The sequence below is a fragment of the Lissotriton vulgaris genome, chromosome 3_1, assembly GCF_964263255.1.
Source record: "Lissotriton vulgaris chromosome 3_1, aLisVul1.2, whole genome shotgun sequence".
Taxonomy (NCBI): Eukaryota; Metazoa; Chordata; class Amphibia; order Caudata; family Salamandridae; genus Lissotriton; species Lissotriton vulgaris.
In genome coordinates this window covers 884,211,781-884,237,373 of record NC_141689.1, presented here as the reverse complement: position 1 = coordinate 884,237,373, position 25,593 = coordinate 884,211,781, and the positions used below count along the sequence as shown (strand labels likewise).

Genomic DNA, 25,593 nt, shown 5'->3' with positions numbered 1-25,593 from the left:
AAACATCGAACCTCGCTAACTAAGCCGGTAAACTGTGCATTGGAAATTTACACCATGAAAGTACTGGGGGCTTGTTTATATGTATCTGAATTATGGGGGTTTTCTAACCTGAGAGAACTGGGCCGTGCAGAAAACAAGTTCCTGCGAGGGCTTGTGATGGTCCCACAAAGCACACCCACAATTCCACTAAAATTGGACCTTGGAAGAAAAAGTATAGAGGACATAGCGAGACTGCGGCCTCTCCTATATTGGAGACGGATCATGGTGACTCCGGAATTAAGCCACTATGCGGCGGCCATGATGGACGTCATCAAGTTCGATCGTTTCCATAGTATCCCATGGCTAAAGGAGCTCCGGGGACTCCTTGTAAAACTGAAATTGGAATATCTATGGGATACTAAAGATGTGACCAGCTTCCCCACGAAAGCAAAGCTGAAAGAACTATATTGGGAAATGGTGTATCTCACAATGTCTTGTGATGGATCAAATTCAAGTTTAATATCTCGCTTCTTGGATATAAAAATGTACCCTTCATGCGAATCTTTTTGGGACGTTATTGAACGACCATATGACAGAAAACTCTATTTTCAATTTCGCATAGGTACACTTCCGGTTAATGCCTTCAAGAAGCATTGGTCCCCAGCATGGGACGAACACTGTCACCATTGCAATGAACAAACTGAGCACATTTCCCATCTTTTGTTCTGTTGTCCTCTGTACTCGTCCCCTAGACGCAAATGGTTAAAACCAGTGTGCCTAAATATGGGAACTCGCAGCCAATCTGTAGCCCTTAGGATACTTGAATCTGATTGTTCTACTGTGTTTGTGGTTGGCGTAGCAAAATTTTTGGCCTGGGCGTGGATAATTCGTACCCGTTCACTAATGGCAATTACATCCCAATGAAATTATGTACATTACTAACTTTGCATTTTTGCCATATGATCCATTATATTAAAAAAAAAAAAAACTTACCTTTTATATGAATTGTGATGATGCTTTGTATTTTTACTATGTATTTATTCGACAATCTATGTTTAATATGTATTTTAGAAAGTATTTTATGTGTAGTATTTATTGTATTAGGGTCAGGTGAATGCTTTTATGACAAATGTCGAATAAAGCTTTAAATAAAAAAAAAAAAAGGATATGTAGTATTTTTTTATTATAGCATCACACTGGAAGTGAGAGGAGGCCCTTTGTGGATCCTTGGTGTTAAATACAGCAGCGATCTCGGGCTGATTGGTCAGAAAGTTCTTATTAAATATGGACATAGGAAAATTAAATGTGCAGTTTGGTGGATGGTAAATGGCCATTGGCAATTTCATGATTATGACAATACAAATAATTAAGCCCTGAAGAAGTCCAGTCTTTGGACGAAACGCCCTGGCTGTTTTGTGCTGTAACCATTAGATTTTTTATACTAGCAAAAATAAACAGAAGAATTGGAAAATCTTGAAAATTGATTGACACTCATATTCGTAAAAATACCAGTTGTGGGGCGCTGCTAACTGTGTTATAAGGTAATGTAGTGTTGCATGAACAAGGGTGACTGAAGCTCCTTTCTGAACTGCAGAAGACATTAAAGTGCTTGTTGAAATATCATAAACTGATGGTCGCATGAATGAGAAGGAAGAAGAATATATGTGCCTAAAGCATGAAGGTTGTAGGAACTTCAAAACATCCCTTTGACAGCTAAGATGAAGCAGTTATTTGTTCTGGCCTAATACAGTTGTCACTGCAAAGAACTAAATGCCATTGGTTGAGCATTGTGGCAAAGTGAACATGTGCAACTGGCAGTGGCCGCTCCTCAGCTAAGGCGGAGGAGTGTTGCCCCTCTGCATTGCAGCAGGGAAGAAAAGCAAAAATAAAATGATAATTACTTGATGTTATTATAATTTTTTTAACACCATCGCTGCTAATGGTTTTCCCCTGCTGTGCTGCTTCTTCTGATATCCCATTGTTCATGACGAGCTCAGCTCGTCATGAGTGTATGAGAGGGCTATATCATGACGAGCTGAGCTCGTCATGAGTGTCGAAGGGGTTAATGTGTTCCTTCCGTCTGCGGCAGCAGGGTGGAGGGGCTGCTCTGCTCACAGAGCAGGGCAGGGGAGGAGTGGTGGGCACACTTGAGTGCACAAGACGCATTGGCAGTCCATCTCGGGCCGACCAAACATTCACGTTCACTTAGTATGTTCTCCACCCAGGCTGCATTACAGCCTGGGTGATCATGCCCAGGACCCCAGTCCTCATCTGAGTGCAGAATTACATCACTCAGACCAATCACAACGCTGCATTGCATCGCTGTTGTGATTAGTTTAGGGGAGCCAATCACAACACTGCATTACAGCGTTGTGATTGGCTCAGGGGAGCCTGATTGCTTCCTGGTCAGTCGACGGAGAGGAGACGACGTGGGTGGTGAGTGGCAAGGCGGTAAGTCTATTTTTCTATTTTTTACATCCGCTTACCCTCTCGCTTTGCCCCGCCACACCAGATTCATGCCGGCCACCAATGCCAACTGGAGGGAGAAAAGAGCCTTCTATTGCTGTATTTTCTTTTGAAAAATTATTGTCTAGTGAGACAACGACTAGGGATTGATACTTTGCTGTGATGTTTTATCAAGATGGTGGAGGAGGCACAGAAGCGAGCAGCTGCATCAGTCTTATCACTACAAGCCTTTCTGGAGAAGATTGTGGCCATTTTGTGATTGTCTTCATGCAAACAGGTGTATCTCAGTTGACCTGGCTTGTAACAAACTACTTTGCCAAAGGGATTATACTCTACAGAAGGGTACTACTTTCCATGGGTGACTGCTTGCGGGAAAAGTATTACATTTCTGACTAGGTAGACAGGGATGCATTGATTTGCACCAAGGCAATTGATCAATGCAGCCAATCTAATAACTCAGAGAGAGGAATCATCACACATAATCACTCATCAAATGCTCACAAATGCATCATCACCCCAACATACCACCACAACTGTTATAGCCAGTTCTTAATTTGAGCAGGCGGTTTCTGGTGTGGGCCATCGGCACTTATTTTTAAGGACCGGCACTTACTCTGCATCTTACATTTAGCGGGAGCAAGAAATGGAAAACCAAACAAAGCTGAAAGATGGAGGAAAATAAAGACGGAAAAACCATCATGAAGGGAGACAGCAGGAGCTTTTCAGAGTGAGATAGGGGGTAGGGAGTGTCTGACAGGTAATTGAAGAGGCATGAGGTGGATTCAGGACCATACAGCCTTGGTATTTATTGCTCTGACATTTCATTGCACCATCCACAGATTTCTGAGCAGAGGTTTGGGCACTAGAACTCTTTCTAATACAAATTAAGCACTGATCATATCACACACAGATACTACCACCACACAGAGCCTCACTCATACATATGATTACAGAAACCCAATCATAACATAGGCCACACGTCTTCATGACATCATCACACATAGACACCACTACACCAATATGAACCATCACATACTCCCTCTCAGACATACCGACATGCACAGGGATCTATCAAACACACATCCTGCAAACACAAACACACAACATTTCTTGTTTAAACCATCTCTCACACTTCATGCAATCTCTCATGTGCACCATGAAAACTAAGAAGCTTGTTTCCTCTTGCACACACGCTACCAATATCAAAACACACATCATCACATCAATACATACACACATTCTTCACACCAACACCAAGCATCAGACCAAGCCACACCACATCTCCATGCCAGAAATGCACCACCACAAACACATATTCTCTATCACAACAAAAGCATCACCACAAGCACCATTTAACACAAACTATGATGCTACACACATCATACTAACACAAATAATCATACATACCAAAACGCACCGCTGAACTAATACATACATGCATCAGGGAAGAGTTGGCCTAATGGCCAGGGTGGTCGAATCTGGGGAACGGGGTTCGAGTCTCGGCAATGACGCTGAACATCCTGTGATTCTGGGCAAATCACTTAATCTCCCTGTGCCTAACAAAAATTGAATGAATCCTCATGTAATGCAATTGGTGCTATGTAAAGAGCTCTGATACCCGATTCGGGTGCAGATTGTGCTATATAAAACTCTGTATTAAAATAAATAAAAAATGAAAAAATCTCTCAATCTCTAACACACATACAAATATCGTTCATCACACAGCATCTCACACACTATTGTGCTTGCACCATCATACCAACACACCATCACTCACATCATAAAATCATTGCACACCCACGGCATCAGAGTCACTAATGTGTAAAGGGACACACTTCCATATCACAACATCAACCGATATTATTAGAGAAACCATCCCACCCTACCAAATGACCACTCTACATGCACACACATACACACCCATCACACACACATATGATCCCAAACACTCAATGACAGCATAGCACACATCTTCATGGTCACACCATGAGACATACATTGACACCAAACACACCATCAATGCATTAATACACCACCTCTTTCTCTGTCTCTCACACACCGACACACACACAGACCCATCATATGCATATCACATGCAAACCATTTTACAGATGCAAAAACCATTTCTTACAAACCACTTTATCTTTCACTCAACATTATGCAAACATGCACACTCTCTCTCACACATACACACCATAATACCAAATATGCACATCTGACCTACACAAACCATCAGAAAAAACACCACTGCAGCATTACACACATGTCCCATAACACACACTGCATCACAACAAAACACTATTAACCACATCACCTCACACTGATTATAACAACCATATGGTGATCCTAGCACACATCAAAAGACCAAAACTCACCATTACTCCGACATACACATTCATCATCTCACGGAGAAACACACATATTTACTAATACATACGGCCTCACACCACATCATCACACAAACACACACACACCACATACACCATCACACAAACCATCACAAACTCCTCTCATCATATCACACACTTCACATGTACACATCATCCCATGACCACAACAAAACACACACCTTACCATGAGACACATAAGACACCCCACACTTTCACAAACTAGCGCACCACACACACAAGCTCACATACATAAATACAAAGATGGACACTCATGCAATGTCACATGCATATCACCACACATCCACACTGTGAGTGTCCTGGTGCTGCTGCTGCCTCTGCCTTTACTGACCTATGCTTGTAAGAGAAGATTGTCTTGCAGCTGCAATTGTTCTTGGACTGTGAGGAATCAGGCACTGCAGCTGTCTGCAATGTCATTCTCTGTATGTAACAAAGACCTGGTGCTGCTGTAGTATATTTATTATGCGGTCTATGTGTAAGAGGGAGTATTCACTGTCAGTAACGGTTGGTGGTGGGAGTAGCTGCCGGGCAGTGACGTGGGGACGGGGAGGGGCAGGGTGGGGAGTAGTAATCTATGGATTACGGAGGATTAGAGGTAAGTAAACATATAAATAAATAAAGAGCAGCAGCGGACCTTGGAATCGCTGCACCTTAAATCCAGTTCCAAATTTAGTGTCAAGTTTTGTGCTGCCAGCCCCGACGTCAGCTGCTGAGTGCCGTCGCTGTGATTCCAGATCAAAGTTTACTTTTTAGATTCAGTGGGGGCGCACATGAACAAAGTCGAAACCGAATAATGTTTGTATGCAAAATAAATCTTCTTTCTTGCTTAAAATTTGTAGAAAGTTCATTGTTGTAGTCACAAAAAGATCAGCCAACGCGTTTCTCTCCCATGCAGGGAGCTTCCTCAGGGCAGTGCATAGGCAGAAATGAATTCCAAAAGTGTATAATCTATCGATGTATCTGCAGTGATGGGGAAGCCAGTCAATATTCACTGACACCTCAAGACTCCTTATAATATTCAGGATTCACGTATCAATAATGTGACCGCCAGGAATTTCAATAATCACATCCTAAGGCTAAATCGGCTTAGAAAAAGATGTACTCTTTTTCCAGGGAAAATTGCCGCATGAAACTGCCCGTGAGCGAACTGTCCGGATTCAGGAACCACGCTTGGGCTCTATTGGAGGAATTCATATATTTCCTTAAACCCGTTAGGAGGCGGGACGACGCAACGTACTATTGGCCATATTGTGCCCACCAACAATAAAAGGTCCACTTCGCAATTACGTGCATCTTTTTCTAAGCCGATTTAGCCTTAGGATGTGATTATTGAAATTCCTGGCGGTCACGTTATTGATACTTGAATCCTGAATATTATAAGGAGTCTTGAGGTGACAGTGAATATTGACTGGCTTCCCCATCACCGCAGATATATCGATAGATTGCCCACTTTTGGAATATATTTCTGCCTATGCACTGCCCTGAGGAAGCTCCCCGCATGGGAGAGAAACGCGTTGGCTGATCTTTTTGTGATCATAACAATGAACTTTTCTACACATTTTAAGCAATAAAGAAGATTTATTTTGTATACAAACATTATTAGTTTTGGACTTTGTTCATGTGCGCCCCCACTGAATCTAAAAAATATAAATAAATAAAACCAATTTCGTTGCGTTCAATGCATTGCATTTGGGGATGCAGTGCGTGTAACGAAATTCTTTTTATTTATTGATATGTTTACTTACCTGTAATCCTCCATAATCCATAGATTACTACACCCCACCCTGCCCCTCCCTCTCCCCACGTCACCGCCCGGCAGCTACTCCCACCACTGACCGCTACTGTTCTCTGCTACTACTTCTTTTGTGCCTGGTGTTTATTTGCGAGTATGAGTGTGTCTGTACCGTGTACTGCTGTTGCCGTCATCTGTTATATAGAATCTTGCACTGCTGTAGACCATGCTGCAACTATGTGTGTTAGTGATGATTTTGGAAAACGTTGTCATTAAATACAATTTAACATGACTGCTTTGTCAATGCTTGTTAAGTAAAGGCATATTTTAAAAGCATATTATGTCACTGGGTGTTTGAATTTGTTTTTTTCTTTTCGAATAATTATGTAAAAACATCCCAAAATAGAAAACAATTAGAATATTTACTGATGGGAATAGATTTAACAAACACTACTTGATAAGGATGTCACATTCTATTCCTCATTCTTTCCTCTAGCTCATGAAGCAAATTAAACATTCACACAATATATAAAAACGATGTTAATAATAATTACTATTGGTCCCATGGAACAATCTAAAAGAATTGGACAAATAAAGGCTTAAAATTAGAACATGAAGCTTAGTTACGTATTCATATTGCCCCAGATCTACTAATGCTTTGTGCTGGGTTTGCAGCACAAAAGTGATGCAAACCCAGCAGTTGGAGTGGGGTTTACTCTCCAACACAAACCTGGATTTTTGTTTAAAGTTCCCCAAACTAATTCAAAGTTGCTCAATGTATTATTTTGCTCTACTTTACATCATGTGGCATTCCATGAGTAGTACATGGTCATTTCCGTGCAACCACCTATGAGTTTTGACTGGAATCCCTACCTACTAACATTTGTGGACAGGGATTTGCCTTCATCAAGGAATTATTTGAATTTCTCCTTATTTTTCCAACTTTGCATGTGTATGGCACTGTAAAAAATGTCTTAAGCATAGTTTCTGTACTAGATGAGTTCCCTTCTACCTAATGCTCTATGTCCATAGAAGTTAATGAAAGATCATATACCTAGGAAGTGGTGTCCTCCAACTCATCTGCTTTCTACTTTAAACAGATTCCTTCATTTATTTGGGTCACTATATCTGAAGTCTCCTTCAGGAGCAGCTGTGCCTCTGTGGTACTCACTTCATGCTTCCAATGTCCACAAGAGTTTGATCAAATTTATCTTGCAAGCATTTAAAGCATTTCAAAATGTCTTTCTGACATCTGTGACCAAATAGCAGCACACATTCTGCTTCAATTCCTCTAAGAGCTCCAGGGTACACCACCAAGGAATCAGAACATAGTTTGAGCTTAAACATCTGTTTCAAAAAGCCAGCCTTCATTTCAAAATGCAAGTGGTAACCATATTTTTTCTCTCCTCATTTTGAGCCAACATTAATTGCTTCATTCCACTGAAATACCCCATGCGTTCTGTACCCTGGTGGGAGACGGTCCCACCTAGCTACTTCTTTACCATAGCACCCAGCAAGGTGTCACTAACAGTCCTAATTCAACCTCTGCCCTCCACCCTTTCTTCACGTGTTTTCCCATGTTTGCATCAATGCTGCACTCCTGGGTAGGTCCAGTTCTCCAATTTGTGATGACAATGTTATACATGTATAGACATCCTTCCATTCCTCAATGTATCTCAGAAACCCTCTCTAATCCTTACCGCGGTCATAACCTCTCTTGAGTGCTGCAGTGTTCTTTGCAATGACCTCCAAAAGAAATCAATTTCAAAACTGCAGTGCTTAGGAGGAGGATGCTCAACTACCTCCTGTTTGGCCCAAAATGCCACAACCGTATTTCACTAGCTTTCAAATCTCTTCATTGGCTTCCTCCTGAAAAAGAACAAGCTTCAAAATCCTTTACTTTGTTCATAAAACTGTCTCTCCAAATTGGTCATTTCACGCCCTTGAATCGTGAAGCCTATTGTCTGCTAATAAAAATCTATCGCCCATTTGACTGATACATTTCAATAAGTCCAGTGAAATAATTCCTCAAGCCCATGGAACTATTTGCCAGTCCCCCTGAGACTTGGAACTGCGTTTCTAAAATTTAGACACAGAACCCCATTAAAAACACTTTGTCAAAATGACTTATGGATGCCTGTCACATTTGATAATCCATATGACCCTCCCCACTGAACCAAGTTATACTGCTAGTCAGATTCATAGGTCAAACATCAGCCTTCAACAGCTCATTGACATCAATGACTCACCCAAGCCTTCATCTTCAAATCTCTGCATTTTAGTGGAGGGATCACGCTATGAACTGACAGTCCCTCTAACAACAGGGCTATGAACCTATTCTTACCTACCTCTTTCCACTACCCAATGTGCCCCGAGGTTTCCACGTTATCGTATGCAGCAGTTTATACATGCATAAATAAATAGATACACGAACTGTGACAATTAGTGGGAGCAGTGCACCATTATTTTCAAATTCTAAAGGACCATATAATGGGAAATGTTCTGCACTCCACTCCATCTCTGGTGCCTCATCAAATGGATCCACATTCTGAGAGATAACCAGCTGCTCAGGGAGCGGTCCTACCTGTAAAAATGTGAACTAAGTCTACAGCTCTTGACATGTGCATCTTGAGTAAGCTCATTTTCATGCCTACCTCTAAGCCCTAGAAAAATATCTGGGGCAACCCTGTATTCCAGGGAACCTTGTAATCAATATTCTAAGAAAACAGTGGTTACCTCGGAGGAAGTCCTACGCCTATGTTCCCTCAACCATCATACACAAGTTATGATTTGTAACCAAATTTAACAAACTTTGTTATATTGAACAAAATAAAAAAAAAACAAATCTCTCAATGAATATATGACAGGTGATCAGTGACTGGTGCAGTAAAAAAAGAGAACAAAAACTATGTAGATGTATTCACAATAAATTTTTCAAACATCACTCAAATTTGGAGAACAATTTGACTAGCAATTAATAACAATCTACATGTTAGAGAGTTGATGATTCAACCCCAAAATATTATTTGTATGGGGTCTTCATCAGGACTGGCTGATTGGTAGCACCGAGTGTCAAACAAGAAGCTGAATCAATTATTTAGAGTTTTATGGATTGATTGGCCTCAGATTTAAATCCACCTTGTTTTTAGGGTGCATGGAACACCGGTGATTCATTAACAGTTCCAAAATATAACCCACTATCTAGCAATAGGTGTTTGGGCCTAGGAGCTGAATAAATCAGATGGTATTTTTTTCATTACAACACTCAGTGAACCATTATTCACTTAAGTCATGTTCACTGCGCAATTCACTGAATCATCAGCGATATAATCATTGAGATATTTATTTTTTGGATTTGGTTCAATAAAACTAAAATTATTTAATAAGATTATAAATAATAACTTGTGCATGATGATTAGTGATGCCGAAAGAGAATAGGCATATGAGGTCTTCTGACGGAACCATTGTTTTCTTAGAATACCCTTGGCTGAGCCCTGCAGAATCATATATTTTTGGAAAGTTTTTACATTCAGTTATGCTACCGGTGTATTATTTCAGCTATGTGCAGGTGGTGGATTACAGAAGCATTGTAATTAGACTGGTTAAATGAGCCAACAATTTCATTTAGCCCGGATTTTGATTACCATTGTGGCATTTCTACAATACACTAAACGATCGTAACAACACAAAAGAAAGATGATTGAAGAGGAACCGCTTTATTCCCATCAACTATGATAACAACCTTCATTTTTTTCAGCAAGTCTACCATACATTTCACCTCGGGTGCCCCTTTGCAGTCTTTGTTGGTCAGTAAATGTGCTACATGACTTCTGGAATAAGTTCTGTTTTATTACTTGTCACATGTTTTTATAAATTGTTTCGGCAGCCTAATACTGTGACCTTTTGCTTCTAACAGTTTGGAAATGCCCTTTTTCGGTTTCGTTGTTTGGAAGTTCTTTGGAGGGGGCGACTGACATTCCAGCTACCAACAGGACTCAATACCACTATGGCAAATAATTGTTCATAAATGTAAAAATTTAAAATGTCATGTATGTACGCAGCATGCACAAACGTCGGTGACATAAATAATTTTGTATGAGCTCATTACTGAGCACGGTGGTCGCAAGTTTCAAAAGTAAACACTTTTCGCTTCACATTCTGTCAGTCATTGTGATGCAGCAAATAGGCTTAGTTTTTGTGGCTAACTGCCTCTAAAATTAAACACTAATTCAGTTGCAGTAGCCTCACAAAATTACAGAGCTTTCTTGGCTGGGCAATCAATGCTGCGTTCTCTTTCACTTTGTCTAGCTTTCAAAATGGCTGCCAATGCTTCAAGTGAGCCTACAACAAGAGGAAGATCACGCTTCAGGATGATTCCGCTGTGGGTGAAAATATTTAATCACTTGTGAGGATATCCAATGAACAATGGATTTCATGAAGTAGTGATAGAAGCAATATCAGGTGCTGCAACAAGCATGTTTGCTTTAGATATTGGATACATTTCTGTCAGCGTGGTCACGTGTTATTTATCAGAAGCACACTGGCCCTGGTGGGCACTTACCTTTTTCCTGGCCTGTTGGTCTTTGCAGGAATGTGCCTTCACGTGTTTCCTCAAGGAACTTGGGTCGGTGTATCGCTTGGCACATCCCTGGATCTGACATGCGTACGGTTTCTACACAAGGATAAAAACAGAGTAGAATTTCTTATTAGACTGTGGCGTCACGTGAAGAGGAGCCCTATCTCTTACAGTACGCCTGCTGCAGTTTTTCTGACACAGATCAATGGTAGAAAATCTGAATCAGGGGCAAAGGTAAATACTGCTATGTCCTCCAGAGAAAGAATGGGGACTATCACCACACAATTGGATGTTGGGAAGAAAAATCATATAAAGTCCAATAATGTTACATACATCATAACATGACATGTATTTCATGGAATTCTACTTTTATTCAGTATTCACTGTGGTGTCTGCTTACTATACAGGCATTTTACTTACAACGGTAATGAAGGCTAATTTGGAGGCTAGTGAACTCACATGGCTTACTGAGCCTGGTTAACAGACAGTGGTAAAGTTCCTTGGCACACTGCAGAGTGTTATAGGAGAAACCTGCCCCAGGGACAGAAAGAAAAGAGAGGAAAGGTTAGTTTAGAGCAGAAAAAGATAGCAGACAGGCTGAAACAACAGAGTATCGGAGAACAGTTTTGTACCAATTCACATGCAACAATGCTTTTATAAAAACAAAATAAAGGCGAATAGATATTCTTATTTTCTAGCTGCATAGTCAAATTCATTCCAAGCACACTCAGAGTTTTTTTTCAGTGAGAGCAGGCCTAACGATTAATTTAGAATTCCCTGAAGAGCAAGTGGGACGAGGATGTACTAGTGGGAAATGGTGGAGGGGTACCAGCAGAATATGATGTTTTTCTTCGCTTCCACCATCCGCCACTCACTGTCTGCATCTTCTGGCTTGTGTTTAGATCAATCAATCAATCAATCAGGATTTATAAACTGTGGATAATCACCTGATAAAGTATCCAGGCGCTTGCAGGTTATTCGAACAGCCAGGTTTTGAGGGCATTCGGAATTCCGGAAGTGAGGTGATGGCCTGGAAGTGCGTGGGGAGGCTGTTCCAGTTCTTTGCTGTGATGTGGGAGAAGGAGCACCCTCCACTTCTGCTTCGTTAGATGCGGGGAATATGGGCAAGTGAAAGGGAAGCATAGCATAGTCTTCCTGACGGTTGGTGGAAGTTATAGCGGTGTATGCAGGTCCTTGGTTGTGTAGAGCCTTGTGTGTGTGGGCTAGCAGCTTGAATTGCAATCTCTTCTGTACGGGGAGCCAGTGGAGTTTTTTGAGGTGGGGTGGGATGTGGGTTCATCAGGGAAGGCAGAGGATGAGTCTGGCTGTGGCATTCTGTATGGTCTGAAGTCCCTGTAAGAGGTGTGCATCAATTCCTAGGTATTGGGCGTTGACGGAGTCCAGTCAGCTGGTGATCAGGGCCAGTGTCATGGTGCATCTCGTGTCTAGGGGTAGCCACTTGAAGATCTTATGTAGCATGGGCACAGTGAGGAAGCAGGCTAAGGAGATGGCATTTATCTGTGATTTCATAGTGAGCTTGTTGTCAATGATGATTCAGAGGTTTCTGGCAAGGTCGACTGGAGTGGGTGTGGGTCCTAGGTCTGATACCCAATATGAGTCGTTTCATGTGTTGCTGCTGTTGCCAAAGATCAGAACTTCCGTCTTGTCTGTGTTCAGCTGCAAGCAGTTTTTCTTCATCTAGTTGGTGATGTTTGTCATGCATCTGTGGTAGCTGGTTCTGGTGGGATCGTTGGTGAGTGAGAGGATGAGTTGGGTGTCATCTGCGTAGGAAATGAAGTTGATACCATGGGATATGACGATGTTGGTCAGTGGGGTCATATATGCGTTGAAGAGCGTGGGTCTGAGAGATAAGCCCTGGGGGACACTGCAGGCGATTTCCTTGGGTTCAGAGGTGAAAGGTGGGAAGTGGATACTCTAGGTTCTTCCGGTAAGGAAGGAGGTGATCCATCTGAGAGCATCCCCTTGGATGTGAATGTTGCGGAGTCTTTTGGTCACATGTGGTGGGATTTGATGTCAAAGGCTGCCGAGAGGTTAAGGAGGATCAAAGCTACTGTTCGGATGTCGTTAGTGGCTGTGATCAGGGTGATTTTGGTGCTGCGATTGCTGTGGAAGCCAGATTGGGAGGCGTTGAGTTGCTGTTTCTTCTCCAGGCGTGTCACGAGTTGATTGTTGATGATATATTCCAGTACCTTCGCTGGGAATGGGAGCAGGGACATTGGCCAGTAGTTTTTGAGTTCGCTGAGATCTGCAGAGAGTTTTTTGAGTAGTGGCCTAACTTCCACGTGTTTCCAGGCATAGGGAAATGTTGCGGTGGTGATAGAGATGTAGAGAGTAAGGTGGTGAGTTCCTGGCTGATCCGTTTCTTTTCTGAGGTTCGGGCATAGGTCTGTGGAAGCTCCAGAGTGGATGGATTTCATGGCGGAAGTGGTGTTCTTGGTGGAGAGGATGTTCCAGGTGGTCACTGTGTGGTTCGCGTCAGTTACGGTGATGGCGCATCTGTTGAGGAATTCTGTAGGTGTGGGTTGGGGTTTGAACGTTCTGTATATGGTTACGATCTAGCTGTGGAAAGTATGGGCGAGATTGTCACTCAGCTCTTGTGAGGGTACAAAGTTGTTTTGGCTGGCAGCCGGGTTGGAGGATTCCTTAACGGTGTTGAAAAGTTTCTCTGTGTTGTTGGCGCCGGTGTCAATGCATGCAGCAAGATCTGTCTTCTTTGTTGCCCTCAGCAGATGGTGATAGAGGTTGAGGGAAATCTTGAACACTGCTCTGTTGGAGGTGTCCTTGCTGGTGCGCCATCTTCTCTCCAACTGTTTGCTGTCCCATTTAGCTGTTCTGATTTCTTAAGTGTACCAGTTGGCCATTTTGTAAGTTTTTTTCTGTATGTTGATTGTGATGGGAAGATGCTATCTGCAGAATTGGTGATGGGGCGTTCACAGTATATCAAAGTGTTTGTTTAGTTGTATTAAGACGTTGGTGCTTATGTACAACTCGAAGTCCATCCCTGCCTTTGGTATGTTACCTGGTGGCTCAGTGAGTTGAACTCTTGAAGCTCAAATATGTTAGATTTGTGTATAACTGTCAGACTTAATGCAGTTTGAGCTGTTTCATTGATTTCATCTTTCCAAGGTCAATGATATAATATGTCTCAGTTGTGTAATATGAACACTGGATATTTGCATGAACAAAACAAAACCAATATAAAAAATAAAATGCAATCTTCTAAGCAAGATTCAGAAGTCCACATACTTTCAGCACCGAAGGGAAGATTTTTTTTAATATATGTTTCTATTGTTTATTGTATTTTTTTAAGTTATACTTTTGAAAGATATAAAGATAATACTATATAAAAATATATGCTTGTTGCAAAACATAAGTGAAAAAGAAAAAGGAAAAAGCTTCTGGTGTGAGATGAGGGGAGAAGTCGCAGGCGTGTCGGAGTGATTAAACAAAAAACAATCAACAATAAGAAGACCCTGCTAGGAGTGTACCACTGGAAGACGAGTCTCAGAAAATTCTAGTATCATTCTGGCCGCAGCATTTTGTACTGTCTGAAGTCTGTAAATATGTTTTTTTCAGAAGCTTCATGTAAAGGCCATTGCAGTAGCATAATTTAGATGTTATTAAAGTGGTGATACAGTTTATTTGTTTTTTGCAGGAATATAGGGAAGAACTGTTTTGATCATTCTGAGAGTATGGATGATCTATGATTGTGAATTCCATGTTTCTCTCTTGTGCAGCCATGTACACTTATGTAAATGTATCCAGGGTGCTCCAATGTGCCACACAAGTACAATTGGATTTTGAGAATTATCTTATTTCTTCACAGGGAAAATATTTTTCTCCATGGAAAAAAGCCTTCCCTCACATCCTCGCCCATTTTGGTGGGGATTCACTTTTTCCCCATCATAAAGAAAACTGATTTACTCCAGCCTTTGAGAGCAGCAGACCTGCAACTGTTTTCAGGCTGAGAAATAGCCTGGAAATGTTTCGCGAATACACACAAATTTGTGAGTTTGTGGTAATACCACCTTATGATGTTTTTCACCTTTCTAAATCAAAATGATATAAATCACCTTGTGAAAATATTTACTCTAATTTGAAATTATCTCAAACTTGATAATATCAAATCAGTTATTCATATTAAAGTTTTGGTAAATTTGCAAATAGAAAGTATGCTGTCCCCATGCCTAAACTCATGTGCGCAGATATCTTTGTCCATCGGGCCTTACATTATCAAATACACTTGGCACTGGTTGTAGTACACTCACGCTTTCCTTTTAGGAAAGTGATTGGACATGTAATACACAGGCAAACATGTAAGCTTCTTAGGTACCTATCGATAGGTACGAATTAGTGACAATAAATGGCTCCCAACATGCCCCCAGTAGATACGTACAGTGTCTTGGTGTGTCCGTTGATGCTTCGCCCGGTCGCTGGAGTTGCTGAAAGCCTTTTGACAACCTGGTTGCTGACAGAGGTATGGTTTTTCTCCCGTGTGGCTTCTTAAATGTATCTTGAGGTTTTCAAGCCTGGAAAAGGCTTTCTTGCAGCCCTCAAACTGTGAAAACAAAGTACAGATGTGAGGTTTCTACCAGTGTAGAAAATTAAACTTGTCATATCTCAATTTTTGCTTTCAAGCATCAAATCTACAATCATAGTCTAGATTGACAGACCTGCTTGTTCAATATTGCAATATGTAAATTGCCATTTTAATAAACACTTTGATATAGAAAATAACTTTCAAATATGTCTTTCTGTTGATGCTTTATATGTGCCACTGTTTTACATGCATAGATGCTACGTGAGCTGTATTTCAATGTTTTCCAGTTTTGAAGAACCTTTGCTGCTAAAGAAAAGTACTAGTTGGAAACAATTTGTAACAGAAAACTTAATGGCTTCAGAAGTATCTTTTCCGGAAATGGTGGGCTTGATATACTAATACCTGTCTACAAACCAGGATGTGCGGTTTGCACACCACCTTGTTTGTGAACTAGTGTTCAATTTGCGACAGGAGGTCGCAAAATGATTGGCCTAATGAATAATATTTAACAGGTCACTATGTGCTACCCCAGTGATTGGCTGTTAATGCAGGGATGGAGGCCTGCAAGGGACAGAAGATCTGCGTCTCTACTTTTGCATTCACAAAACAAGCCTGTTTCAATGAGCAGCACAGATATTTCTAGTATGGGAAGAGATTGAGGGGAGAAGGCAGTGGTCTCTGGGCGCATAAAAGTACTTTTGTATACTGTAAAAAGCCCTTTGGTGATCGCTGGGGTTGGGATTTTGCAAATCTACCAAATTGCAACTGCAAACGGAGTTTCCACAGGACTCTTGCTGGAGGAGATATTTTGAAAGAAAGTAAATGTGTTGAACTACCAAGAAATATTCCATGTGGTAGGTAATGTGTACTGCATCTTTGTTCGTGTCTCTGGGTGACCACTTTCCTTCCATACTGGTAAATCATTCTTCTGCAGGGTGCTATGCTGCATTTATAGGTGTGACCAAGTTACATGAGCAAGCATAAGAAACAGGGAGGAGTCAAAGCTGTGACTGTGGATGCCTGTGTGTGAATGAATATATGTGTGTCTGCATGTGAGCCTGTCTCTGCGCATGTGTGCGGATGTATGCCGGTGTGAATGGATGTGTGAATGAACAAGTGTGTCTGCATGTGGAAGATCCAGAAAAATATGGTCATTTCATCTATTACGTCACTAAGTTTATAAAATTGGACACTCATGATACTGAAATCATCTCTCTAGACACAGCACTCTTATTGTTAAAATAACATTTTGCAATGGCATATTTGGAAAAACAAAGCACACATCAGAAACACTCAAAAATCGGATACTGTCATAATAAACCTGCATCCAAACCATATTTTCTCTTTTGTGACATTCCCCCAAAACAGCACCAAGGGGATCATCAAACATTTCTCAAGAGTCAGAATACACAGCTCAGAAAAAATGAGGGTGCTGCCTGGAACCCATACGAAGTGAATTAGACATGGAAATCATGGTTAAAAAAAAACTCACAGCAAAAAAGGGAAATTGCAGCAATTGTCTTGTTTTTGTTTTTGTTTAAATACGGATGAATACCGCCTCGCAGTTTGTCCTGTCTCCCAATAATTACAATAGCAAAAGCGCATGAATCCCGCTTTCTAAAGTGACACGTTTCTCGGAAAAGTTTTCTGCGAAGTGAGAATGGGCACTTTATGTGCCATGGTGTCATTTCGTGCAGAAGATGCGCTTCTTAACTGGGCTCCATGGAATTTGCGACAAACTTGGAAAGAAGGTAGTGAGTGCCGGCCTTACCACAGTGTAGAAAGCAGGGCCAGGCTGCTGAAAAATCACGCTGTCCGCGTTATCGAATATTTTTAGCAGACCCTCAGTCGGATTTTACAAACTGGGTGTACTACCGGTAAATCAACAGTGTATATAAAAGAACAAATGTAAGGGCAACATTTTTGCATAGCCAAGCGGTCGTCCAGAACGCTTAAATAGTAAAGTAGCCAAAAAATCCGTTCATTCCACTCAGTAAAAATCCCTACACCATCCTTTTATCTAAATAAAAAATGGAAGAATAAACAATAGCCGAGGCTTAATCACCGCCTCAACACGCGCCTGATTGCTGAGAGCAGTGGTTGAGCTGGCAAGATGGTGACCCCTGGCACAATCCGTTGCTTCTTCATTAGAGGCCTTTGTGTGAGCTACAGCACTGCCATGCAAATGAAAGGCTCATTAGCCACCATCAAAACAAGATTTATTCCATATGGGTAGCCAAAAATGGAATAATCACCTATTAAACTAATCAGCACGAGCTCCCAGGCCTGTTGTAGAAATAAGTGCTAATAACGCCAAATACTTTTCCGACCAGGTACCTGTGACATCTGTCATCTCAGGAGGAGGGTAGGTACAGCGGACAACTTAAGGCAAGGTGGTTGTTGCAGATAGATGGAGCTCTGTGCATGGTCCTGTGTGCAGAGTCACTACAGAGAACCAAGAGAAGGCCCAGGAGGGTGGCCATGCCAATGCTTGCGATGTGCAGGACCGGACTGGGAACCGAAAGAAGTGCTGGCAATTTTGTCGGGTTAGCCCCTCCCCATGAGGTGTGCAAGTATGAAGCACTGCTGTTTTTGTTAAAGGGAGCCGATATTGCAGCACCACTGAAAAACCGGCCCCCACCCTTCCCAAGAAATGCCCGATGTCCACTACGGCCCGTCCGGCCCTGACTATGCGTTAACCATGAATTTGATAGGTTATGAATCGAAACAGTGATTTTTTGTAGCTTGTGATTCTTTAAAAATTGGTGGATGAAAATTGTATTCCAGGTGTGTTTCTAATGTGGCTCATTTTAAACAAATTACAAAAACACAAGCATTGGCAATGCTAAATAGGTCTGTCTTTAAAAGAATGTTGTATGGCAATGTAAAGCAATACAAGTAAAGAGCATGGGAAAGGGTATGTATTTGTGCAGAAGCAAAGAACTTGTGTAGTTTAAAAAGTTAGGTGAAAGGTGCGCTGTCATGCAGACATAAAAATCCATGCTGCTGCCAGTAAAAAACACAAAAATTCTAGTGACTGAAGACATATTTACAGCATTACAATGTCATATGTGTGGCCCTAAAAGTTCAAGCTCAGCCAGCTTAATAAATAAAATGTTCACAGCTGGTGGAGGGTAAGTGCTTTTTTGTGGAAGCACACAGTTTCTGCCCAATCAAAAGATGTACTCCTGGCTCCCAACATGTGGGCAGAGCCAAAGCCCCTCTCTAGTGATGATCACATAATTGTCTGGCGACAGATGCTCTGTTGAACCAGATCAGAAAACAAAGAAAACCAATAAATACAATGATAGAATAAAATGACTACTCTATGCCAGTATCAGTGAAGAAAGATGGAGAAATGGTATGGAAGTCTGGCCCTTCGTAGTCACCGACTTCCACTACTGGACACATTATAAATCACAATTCAACAGTAGCATAGCCCCCCAAATATCAGAGCCTGTATTTGCCAAAAACAGTTGAGCAAGCTGCAGAGTATGAAGGGTCTGGGGTAAGAGATGACACGGAAGAACTGCCACACTCCCATAAATGCAGAAACTGTGGAGTGAGGCAAGGAGGACAGAACCATCTTGTCCAGGCTCCCTCTCTAGCTGACAGCCTCAGCTCCCTATGTGACATCACCTGTGGTCCTCTACAAAAGCTTGCCAGGCCACAAGCGGCTGCAGAAAGAGAGCACTGCAGAAGCCACATGTGAAGAAATCAAGCTGCTTTCCTTTTTGGTCGCACAGCATTACATTTCAACTGTATTTCTTCATTGTTTATAACTTTGAAAATACGTTATGTGGTACATTTATTGGCACTTTATAGGTGCCTTAGGTAACTGTTGAGCTAGTTATTCTGGCTTTTTAGGTCTCGCGACCTATCAATGCGTGCATGCGCATTGAGCGGTGCGAGAATTCAAGTGCTCAAAATGCTCGTCAAACCAAGGGCTTTTTGGTGCGGTTTTCTTTGAGTTCACGTGAATCACGTGACCAAACAAGCACGCGCATCAGCCTCCCTCCCTCCCTCCTAATAGCCTTTTTTCACGGCCGCACAGCACATCAAAGGGCTTCTCCCAGCATGTGCTGTGCGGCTTCTCCTCCCCTAATTATTCATGGCTGGCCGTACGCCTCTCGCGCGCATATGGCTCGTGTTGTTTCAGCACAGCATGCACCTCTCCCTGTCGGCTCCAGAACATCTTGGAAGCTCCCTGGGACTCTGCACGGCGTCAGCAGTCTCGGATTCGGATCGCCGTTCTTTGATTGTGGGCAAGTTGTTGTAATATGAAGCTCGTAAAAACGTTTTCCCTGCGCCTCACAGTGCCAATTGTTTCTCTGATACATAACAGTTCAGACTTTTCCTTTGCTCCCACACTTTGTTCACAGCATGGCAGCAGTTCCTTTAAATTTCCAACTGCGCCACATTGACAGTTGCTCCTAGACTACGCATGAGTCATGAATGTTCGCCGGCATTTACTCGTTAGTTTGTTTTTCTACTATGAAGTTCTACAAATTGCCTCCCTTGGTTTCCTAGCTCACAGCCTCTTGTTCTTTAACCCAATAACACTTCATCTATCCCAGCCCTCTTTATTCATCCCTCGAACCAGTTCCTTTGTGCCAGAAATCCTCAACTAACGTTACCTTCAAAATGTTAATCAAATTTACCATAAAGGACGCACGGAACACTTTCCCTCCGAGCAGCAGGCTTAGCCTAATATCCAATTAACCGTTGGATGTAACCACTAACCCTGGGTTCACAATTACCGGGCTACTTACCATAAAGCGCCTCAAGCCCCATCAACGGTGGTGAAGCTCTATGCAACGCATTTACTATAAAATAAGTTACCATTCACGAACCGCTGGATGTAACCACTAACCCTGGGTTCACAAGTACCGGGCTACTTACCATAAAGCGCCTCAAGCCCCATCAACGGTGGTGAAGCTCTATGCAATGCATTTACTATAAAATAAATTACCATCCGCGGAATCCGAACCCGTGACCCGCAAGACACCCCCACCTCTGTAGCAGGGCAGGGAATTGACCACGAGCCACGTGACAGACAACCTGTGACGTGCAGCGCACGCGCAGACCACTGCAGCTGGAGGTGCATTAACCACCCAGGGTAACTCACAACAACCACGAGAGCGAGCAGTTTATAGTCTCTCTCTCTGCCCCCCTTCTTTCTCTTCTCCCCCTCTCTCTCTGTCTCTCCCTCCCTCTCCTTTCTCTTTCGCTCTCCCTTTCTCTCTCCCTTTCTCTCTTCTCCCCTTCCCTCTCTCTCTTTCTTTGTCTCTTTCTCTAGTCTTTCTTTCTCTATCTTGCCCCCCCTCTCTCTCTCTCTCTTTCTCTCTCTCTCTTTCTCTCTCTCTCTTTCCCTTTCTCCCTCTCTCTCCCTCTCTATTTCTCTCTCTCTCTCTCTCTCTCTCTCCCTCGCCCCCCCTATCTCCGACCCTGTATCCACCTGAGGTCGGTTAGACTAGTATGGTTGAGTTCTGCTGTAGTAACTCCTGCTTTTAAAACACTGCGAAGCTATTAAAAATAATGCATAGAAAAATGTGCGTCCGCCATTGTCCCGTTTTTATTACTCGTTAGTTTGTTTTTCTACTATGAAGTTCTACAAATTGCCTCCCTTGGTTTCCTAGCTCACAGCCTCTCGTTCCTTAACCCAATAACACTTCATCTATCCCAGCCCTCTCTATTCATCCCTCGAACCAGTTCCTTTGTGCCAGAAATCCTCAACTAACGTTACCATCGAAATGTTAATCAAATTTACCATAAAGGACGCACGGAACGCTTTCCCTCCGAGCAGCAGGCTTAGCCTAATATCCAATTAACCGCTGGATGTAACCACTAACCCTGGGTTCACAAGTACCGGGCTACTTACCATAAAGCGCCTCAAGCCCCATCAACGGTGGTGAAGCTCTATGCAACGCATTTACTATAAAATGAAAAACACTTGCATAACATGCTTAAACCTTGTCCTACTTTAGTGGCCCACAGATTGTTTGAATACAGTTAATGTTTATAAAGAACTAAACTCATAGTCTCCACGGGTCTGTTTTATAAAACTGTAAAAATGCAACCTCTCTTCCTGTTCTTTGATTTTGCTAAATATAACCCATGTTGACCTTCAAGCTGTGAAAGAGAGTCTGGACGTTTCCCTGGTGGTCCGGAGCGGTGGGACACCACCACATCATCACTCAGGGACACCACCACACTACTCAGGGGCACCACCACACCACTCAGGGACACCACCACACCACTCAGGGACACCACCACACCACTCAGGGACACCACCACAGCACTGAGGGACACCACCACAGCCCTCAGGGACACCACCACAGCCCTCAGGGACACCAACACGGCACTCAGGGACACCACCACAGCCCTTAGGGACACCAACCCAGCACTTAGGGACACCACCACATCACTGATGTACACCACAAAATCAATCAGGGACACCACCACATCACTCAGGGACACCACCAATTCACTCAGGGACACCACCACACCACTCAGGGGCACCACCACACCACTCTGGGACACCACCGCATCACTCACGGACACCACCACATCACTCTGGGACACCACCACATCACTCTGGGACACCACCACATCACTCTGGGACTCCACCACATCACTCTAATACACCACCACATCACTCAGCACCATAACAGCATCACTCAGCACCACAACAGCACTGTGCTTGCTGGCTAACAACAAGCATTCCCATAGCCAATAGGACTCGCATTAGGAAAAGGTAAGCTATTGGCTTTGTAAATAACAATGCTATTAATTTATATATTTTCAGTGCCAACACATATTAAAAAAATAATTGTCATTTACAATACCAATAGCCCACACTTTCCTAATGCGAGACCTATTGGCAACGCCAGTGCTTGTTTTAATGGATCATTATTCATGCACATTCTCAAATACAAAACTGCACATCTCAAATGATGTAAACAGCACTCCCTATACATTGCAAGGGCTTGTTGCCTGATAAGAATATGTTTGTCTCGATCAATCAATCAATCAATCAATCAATCAATCAACCAATCAACCAATCAATGTACTTGTAGAGCGTGCTACTTACCCGTGAGGGTCTCAAGGTGCTGAGGGTAGGGGGGATGCTGCTACTGCTCGAAGAGCCAGGTCTTGAGGAGTCTTCTGAAGTCGAGTAGGTCTTGGGTCTGTTGTATGTGGGTTGGGAGGGTGTTCCAGGTCTTGGCGGCGAGGTAGGAGAAGGATCTACCGCCAGAGGTCGTTCGTTAGATGCGGGGGACAGTGCCGAGGGCGAGGCTGGCGGAGTTGAGCTGGCGGGTGGGGGTGTAGAAGCTGAATCTGCTGTTAAGGTAGGCTGGTCCGGCGTTTTGGAGTGCTTTGTGTGCGTGAGTGAGGAGCTTGAAGGTGATCCTCTTGTCGACGGGGAGCCAGTGTAGGTCTCTTAGGTAGGGGGGTGATTTAGCTGCGGCGTGGGATGTTGATGATCAGTTGGGCGGAGGCGTTTTGGATGCGGTGTAGTCGTCGTAGATGTTTGGCTGGGATTCCTGCGTCAGGAGAGGGGGTACAAGATTCAGCTTCATTTCTAGAGGTTAGTAAAAGGAGAGATCTTGCTACTAGAGCTCTAGAGGGAGATCAGTCTTTAAATTATATATGTTCTTCCTACTCCTAATCTTCCACAAACAAATTGCTTGCCGCTAGCTGGAATGAAATCTGGAGAGTTAAGGCTCTTCCCCAGTGTCATACACTTTGTTGTATGTAAACGGTCTAATGGATGTTAAGTGCAAAAGGAACAAAGAGGATCCCTTAGTATATACCTTGTTAGTGTTGCCGAATGAGTCTTCGAAATGTGGAGACGGGGCATCAGACTGTATTTTGCGAACAAACAAATGGGAATTGGCTATCCTCCAGTCTATCCAACTCACTCCATGTCACTACGGACACCGCTTCCATCACTCCATGTCACTATGGACACTGCTTCCAGTCCTGAACCTTTCACCTGCATGCCATTTCATTCAGGTCTGTTAGTCTAATTAGTTCAACTGAATCAAACCAAGGTTGCAACACTCAAAATGCTTTAGGTTTCCACACTAAGACCCACGAATGAAACCTGTGTCTGTAATGACATGCAGTGAGGTGGTCGCTCAAGGGAAGGGCTACTCAACATTTAATCTCTCAGATATTGATAAAATGGGTATTGCCAACTTGGTTCATCAGAAAATCTGTCAATGAAGTATTAAGAAAAATTCCGTTAATGTACACAATAAAAAGTGTAAATATTAGGACTATGGCTGTGATTAATAAAATTATGATTATAAGCATTATTAGGAGTGTGTCAAAAGTTGACCTGGTATATGATGTCCTCTAGTTAAAGTTGGCCCCTTGCACCAGTCCAAACAACCCTTATGATAATGTAAGAGGTCTCAGACAACATTAGAAAGCTATCCAAGTGGTTGCTGTGGAGAGCAGCCTTCAGGCTTAGTCTTGAAGGAGTGTTAAGCAGCTTGTTTTGCCAGAAAGCAATCTTATAGTATAGATTAAATAAAAATATGTATTTATTATATAACACTTATCTAGTATGTTTCACTATCTCCTACACAGAGATAGACACAAAGCACCCAATACTTCAGCAAAGAAATAGCAGTAAATAGCATTAATACACAGTGGGCCCCGGGAGGGCCAGACCATATACTAAGAAAGTGATATGAGAACCATGACTAAAGTCAAGACACTGTCGAGAGAATGTAGAATCGCTGGGACCCCATGGAACCACCGAAGGTGAGTAGACAGGGGCCCCACGGAGGACGTGTGCAGTGTGAGAACATTTTTGGGTTGGTTGGGAGCGCACAGCTGTTTTTTGTTTGGAGTTTCAAAGAAGTTTGTATATTTTGTTGAGGATTGGGTGCTACATGCAGGTGGCATGTCCGTCCAACGTGCGTTTGGTAGACGGAATAGGTTATTGTGTTCCCATGTAACTTGGGAACATCCCTGTCTTCTGTGCACACCGTGGGTGCTTAAATGAGCCTCCAAGACATTAGATTGTTGAAATGTTTTTAATCATCATTTCTTGTCATTGTTTTCATGACAGAAGAGTTTCACATGAGTTAAATGCTTTTGAAATGGCTCCAATGCATTTCGGGTTTTATACCCTTCATCTGGGAGCTTGTTTGACCGTTAACCATGCGGTTCAGGGTGTCGGTGTGCTCCGTTTCATGCGGATGATCTATTTCAGCGTCCCTGCTCCTCGCGGACCACTTTCCTACAGAGTGTGATTGTGATTATGACGCTGCCTGTTATGTTATGTTATTTTAATTTATATTGTGCACGAATCACCCCAGGAGGGGTATATCGGCGCAGCACAGATCACTGGTAAGTAACAGAATCTACTAGGTTGAAAACAGCTAAGTCTTAAGGTGCTTTCTACATTTACAATGATCAATACACTTTCAATTGCAAAGCTGTTACTTATTCCAGTATTGAGGGCCTAGGTAAAAAAAGACCTGCCCCCTGATCAGGACCTTTTGACCTATGGAACAATGAGCAGAGCTTAGTCACTAGATGTTAAAGGTCGGAGTGGTTGGGAGTACGTAAGCTTCGAAGATAGGTTGCTTGGAACTTTCCAGTTCAAAGAATTATGTGTCAATCAGCCAAATTTAAAAATAATTATTTTGAGGGATGGCAACCAGTGAAGTGAGCTTAGAAGAGGAAGAGAAGAAGTTCTGGATGTAAGTTTACATAATGAGACATGCTGCAGTGTTCTGGATAACTTACAGCTTAGATAAACAAAAGTCTCATTTGTGGAGACCAGTAAGGTGTTGCAGTAGTCCAAGCAACTGATAACCAATGATTGGACCAGAGTTTCTTCACCGAA

The 25,593-nt window shown here is 42.6% G+C and overlaps 1 protein-coding gene across 2 annotated transcripts in view; it reads right to left on the bottom strand.

Moving 5' to 3' along the window:
• GLIS3 (GLIS family zinc finger 3) overlaps positions 1–25,593 on the bottom strand; it is a 964,414-nt gene that overhangs the window by 290,446 nt on the left and 648,375 nt on the right. For both annotated transcript variants that reach the window (XM_086961208.1, XM_086961209.1), the window contains 2 exons: positions 15,579–15,740; positions 11,147–11,257 (listed from right to left, as the gene is read on the bottom strand). In XM_086961208.1, coding sequence (XP_086817334.1) covers positions 11,147–11,257; positions 15,579–15,740 — 273 coding nt within the window. The remainder of the gene's footprint in view (positions 1–11,146; positions 11,258–15,578; positions 15,741–25,593) is intronic.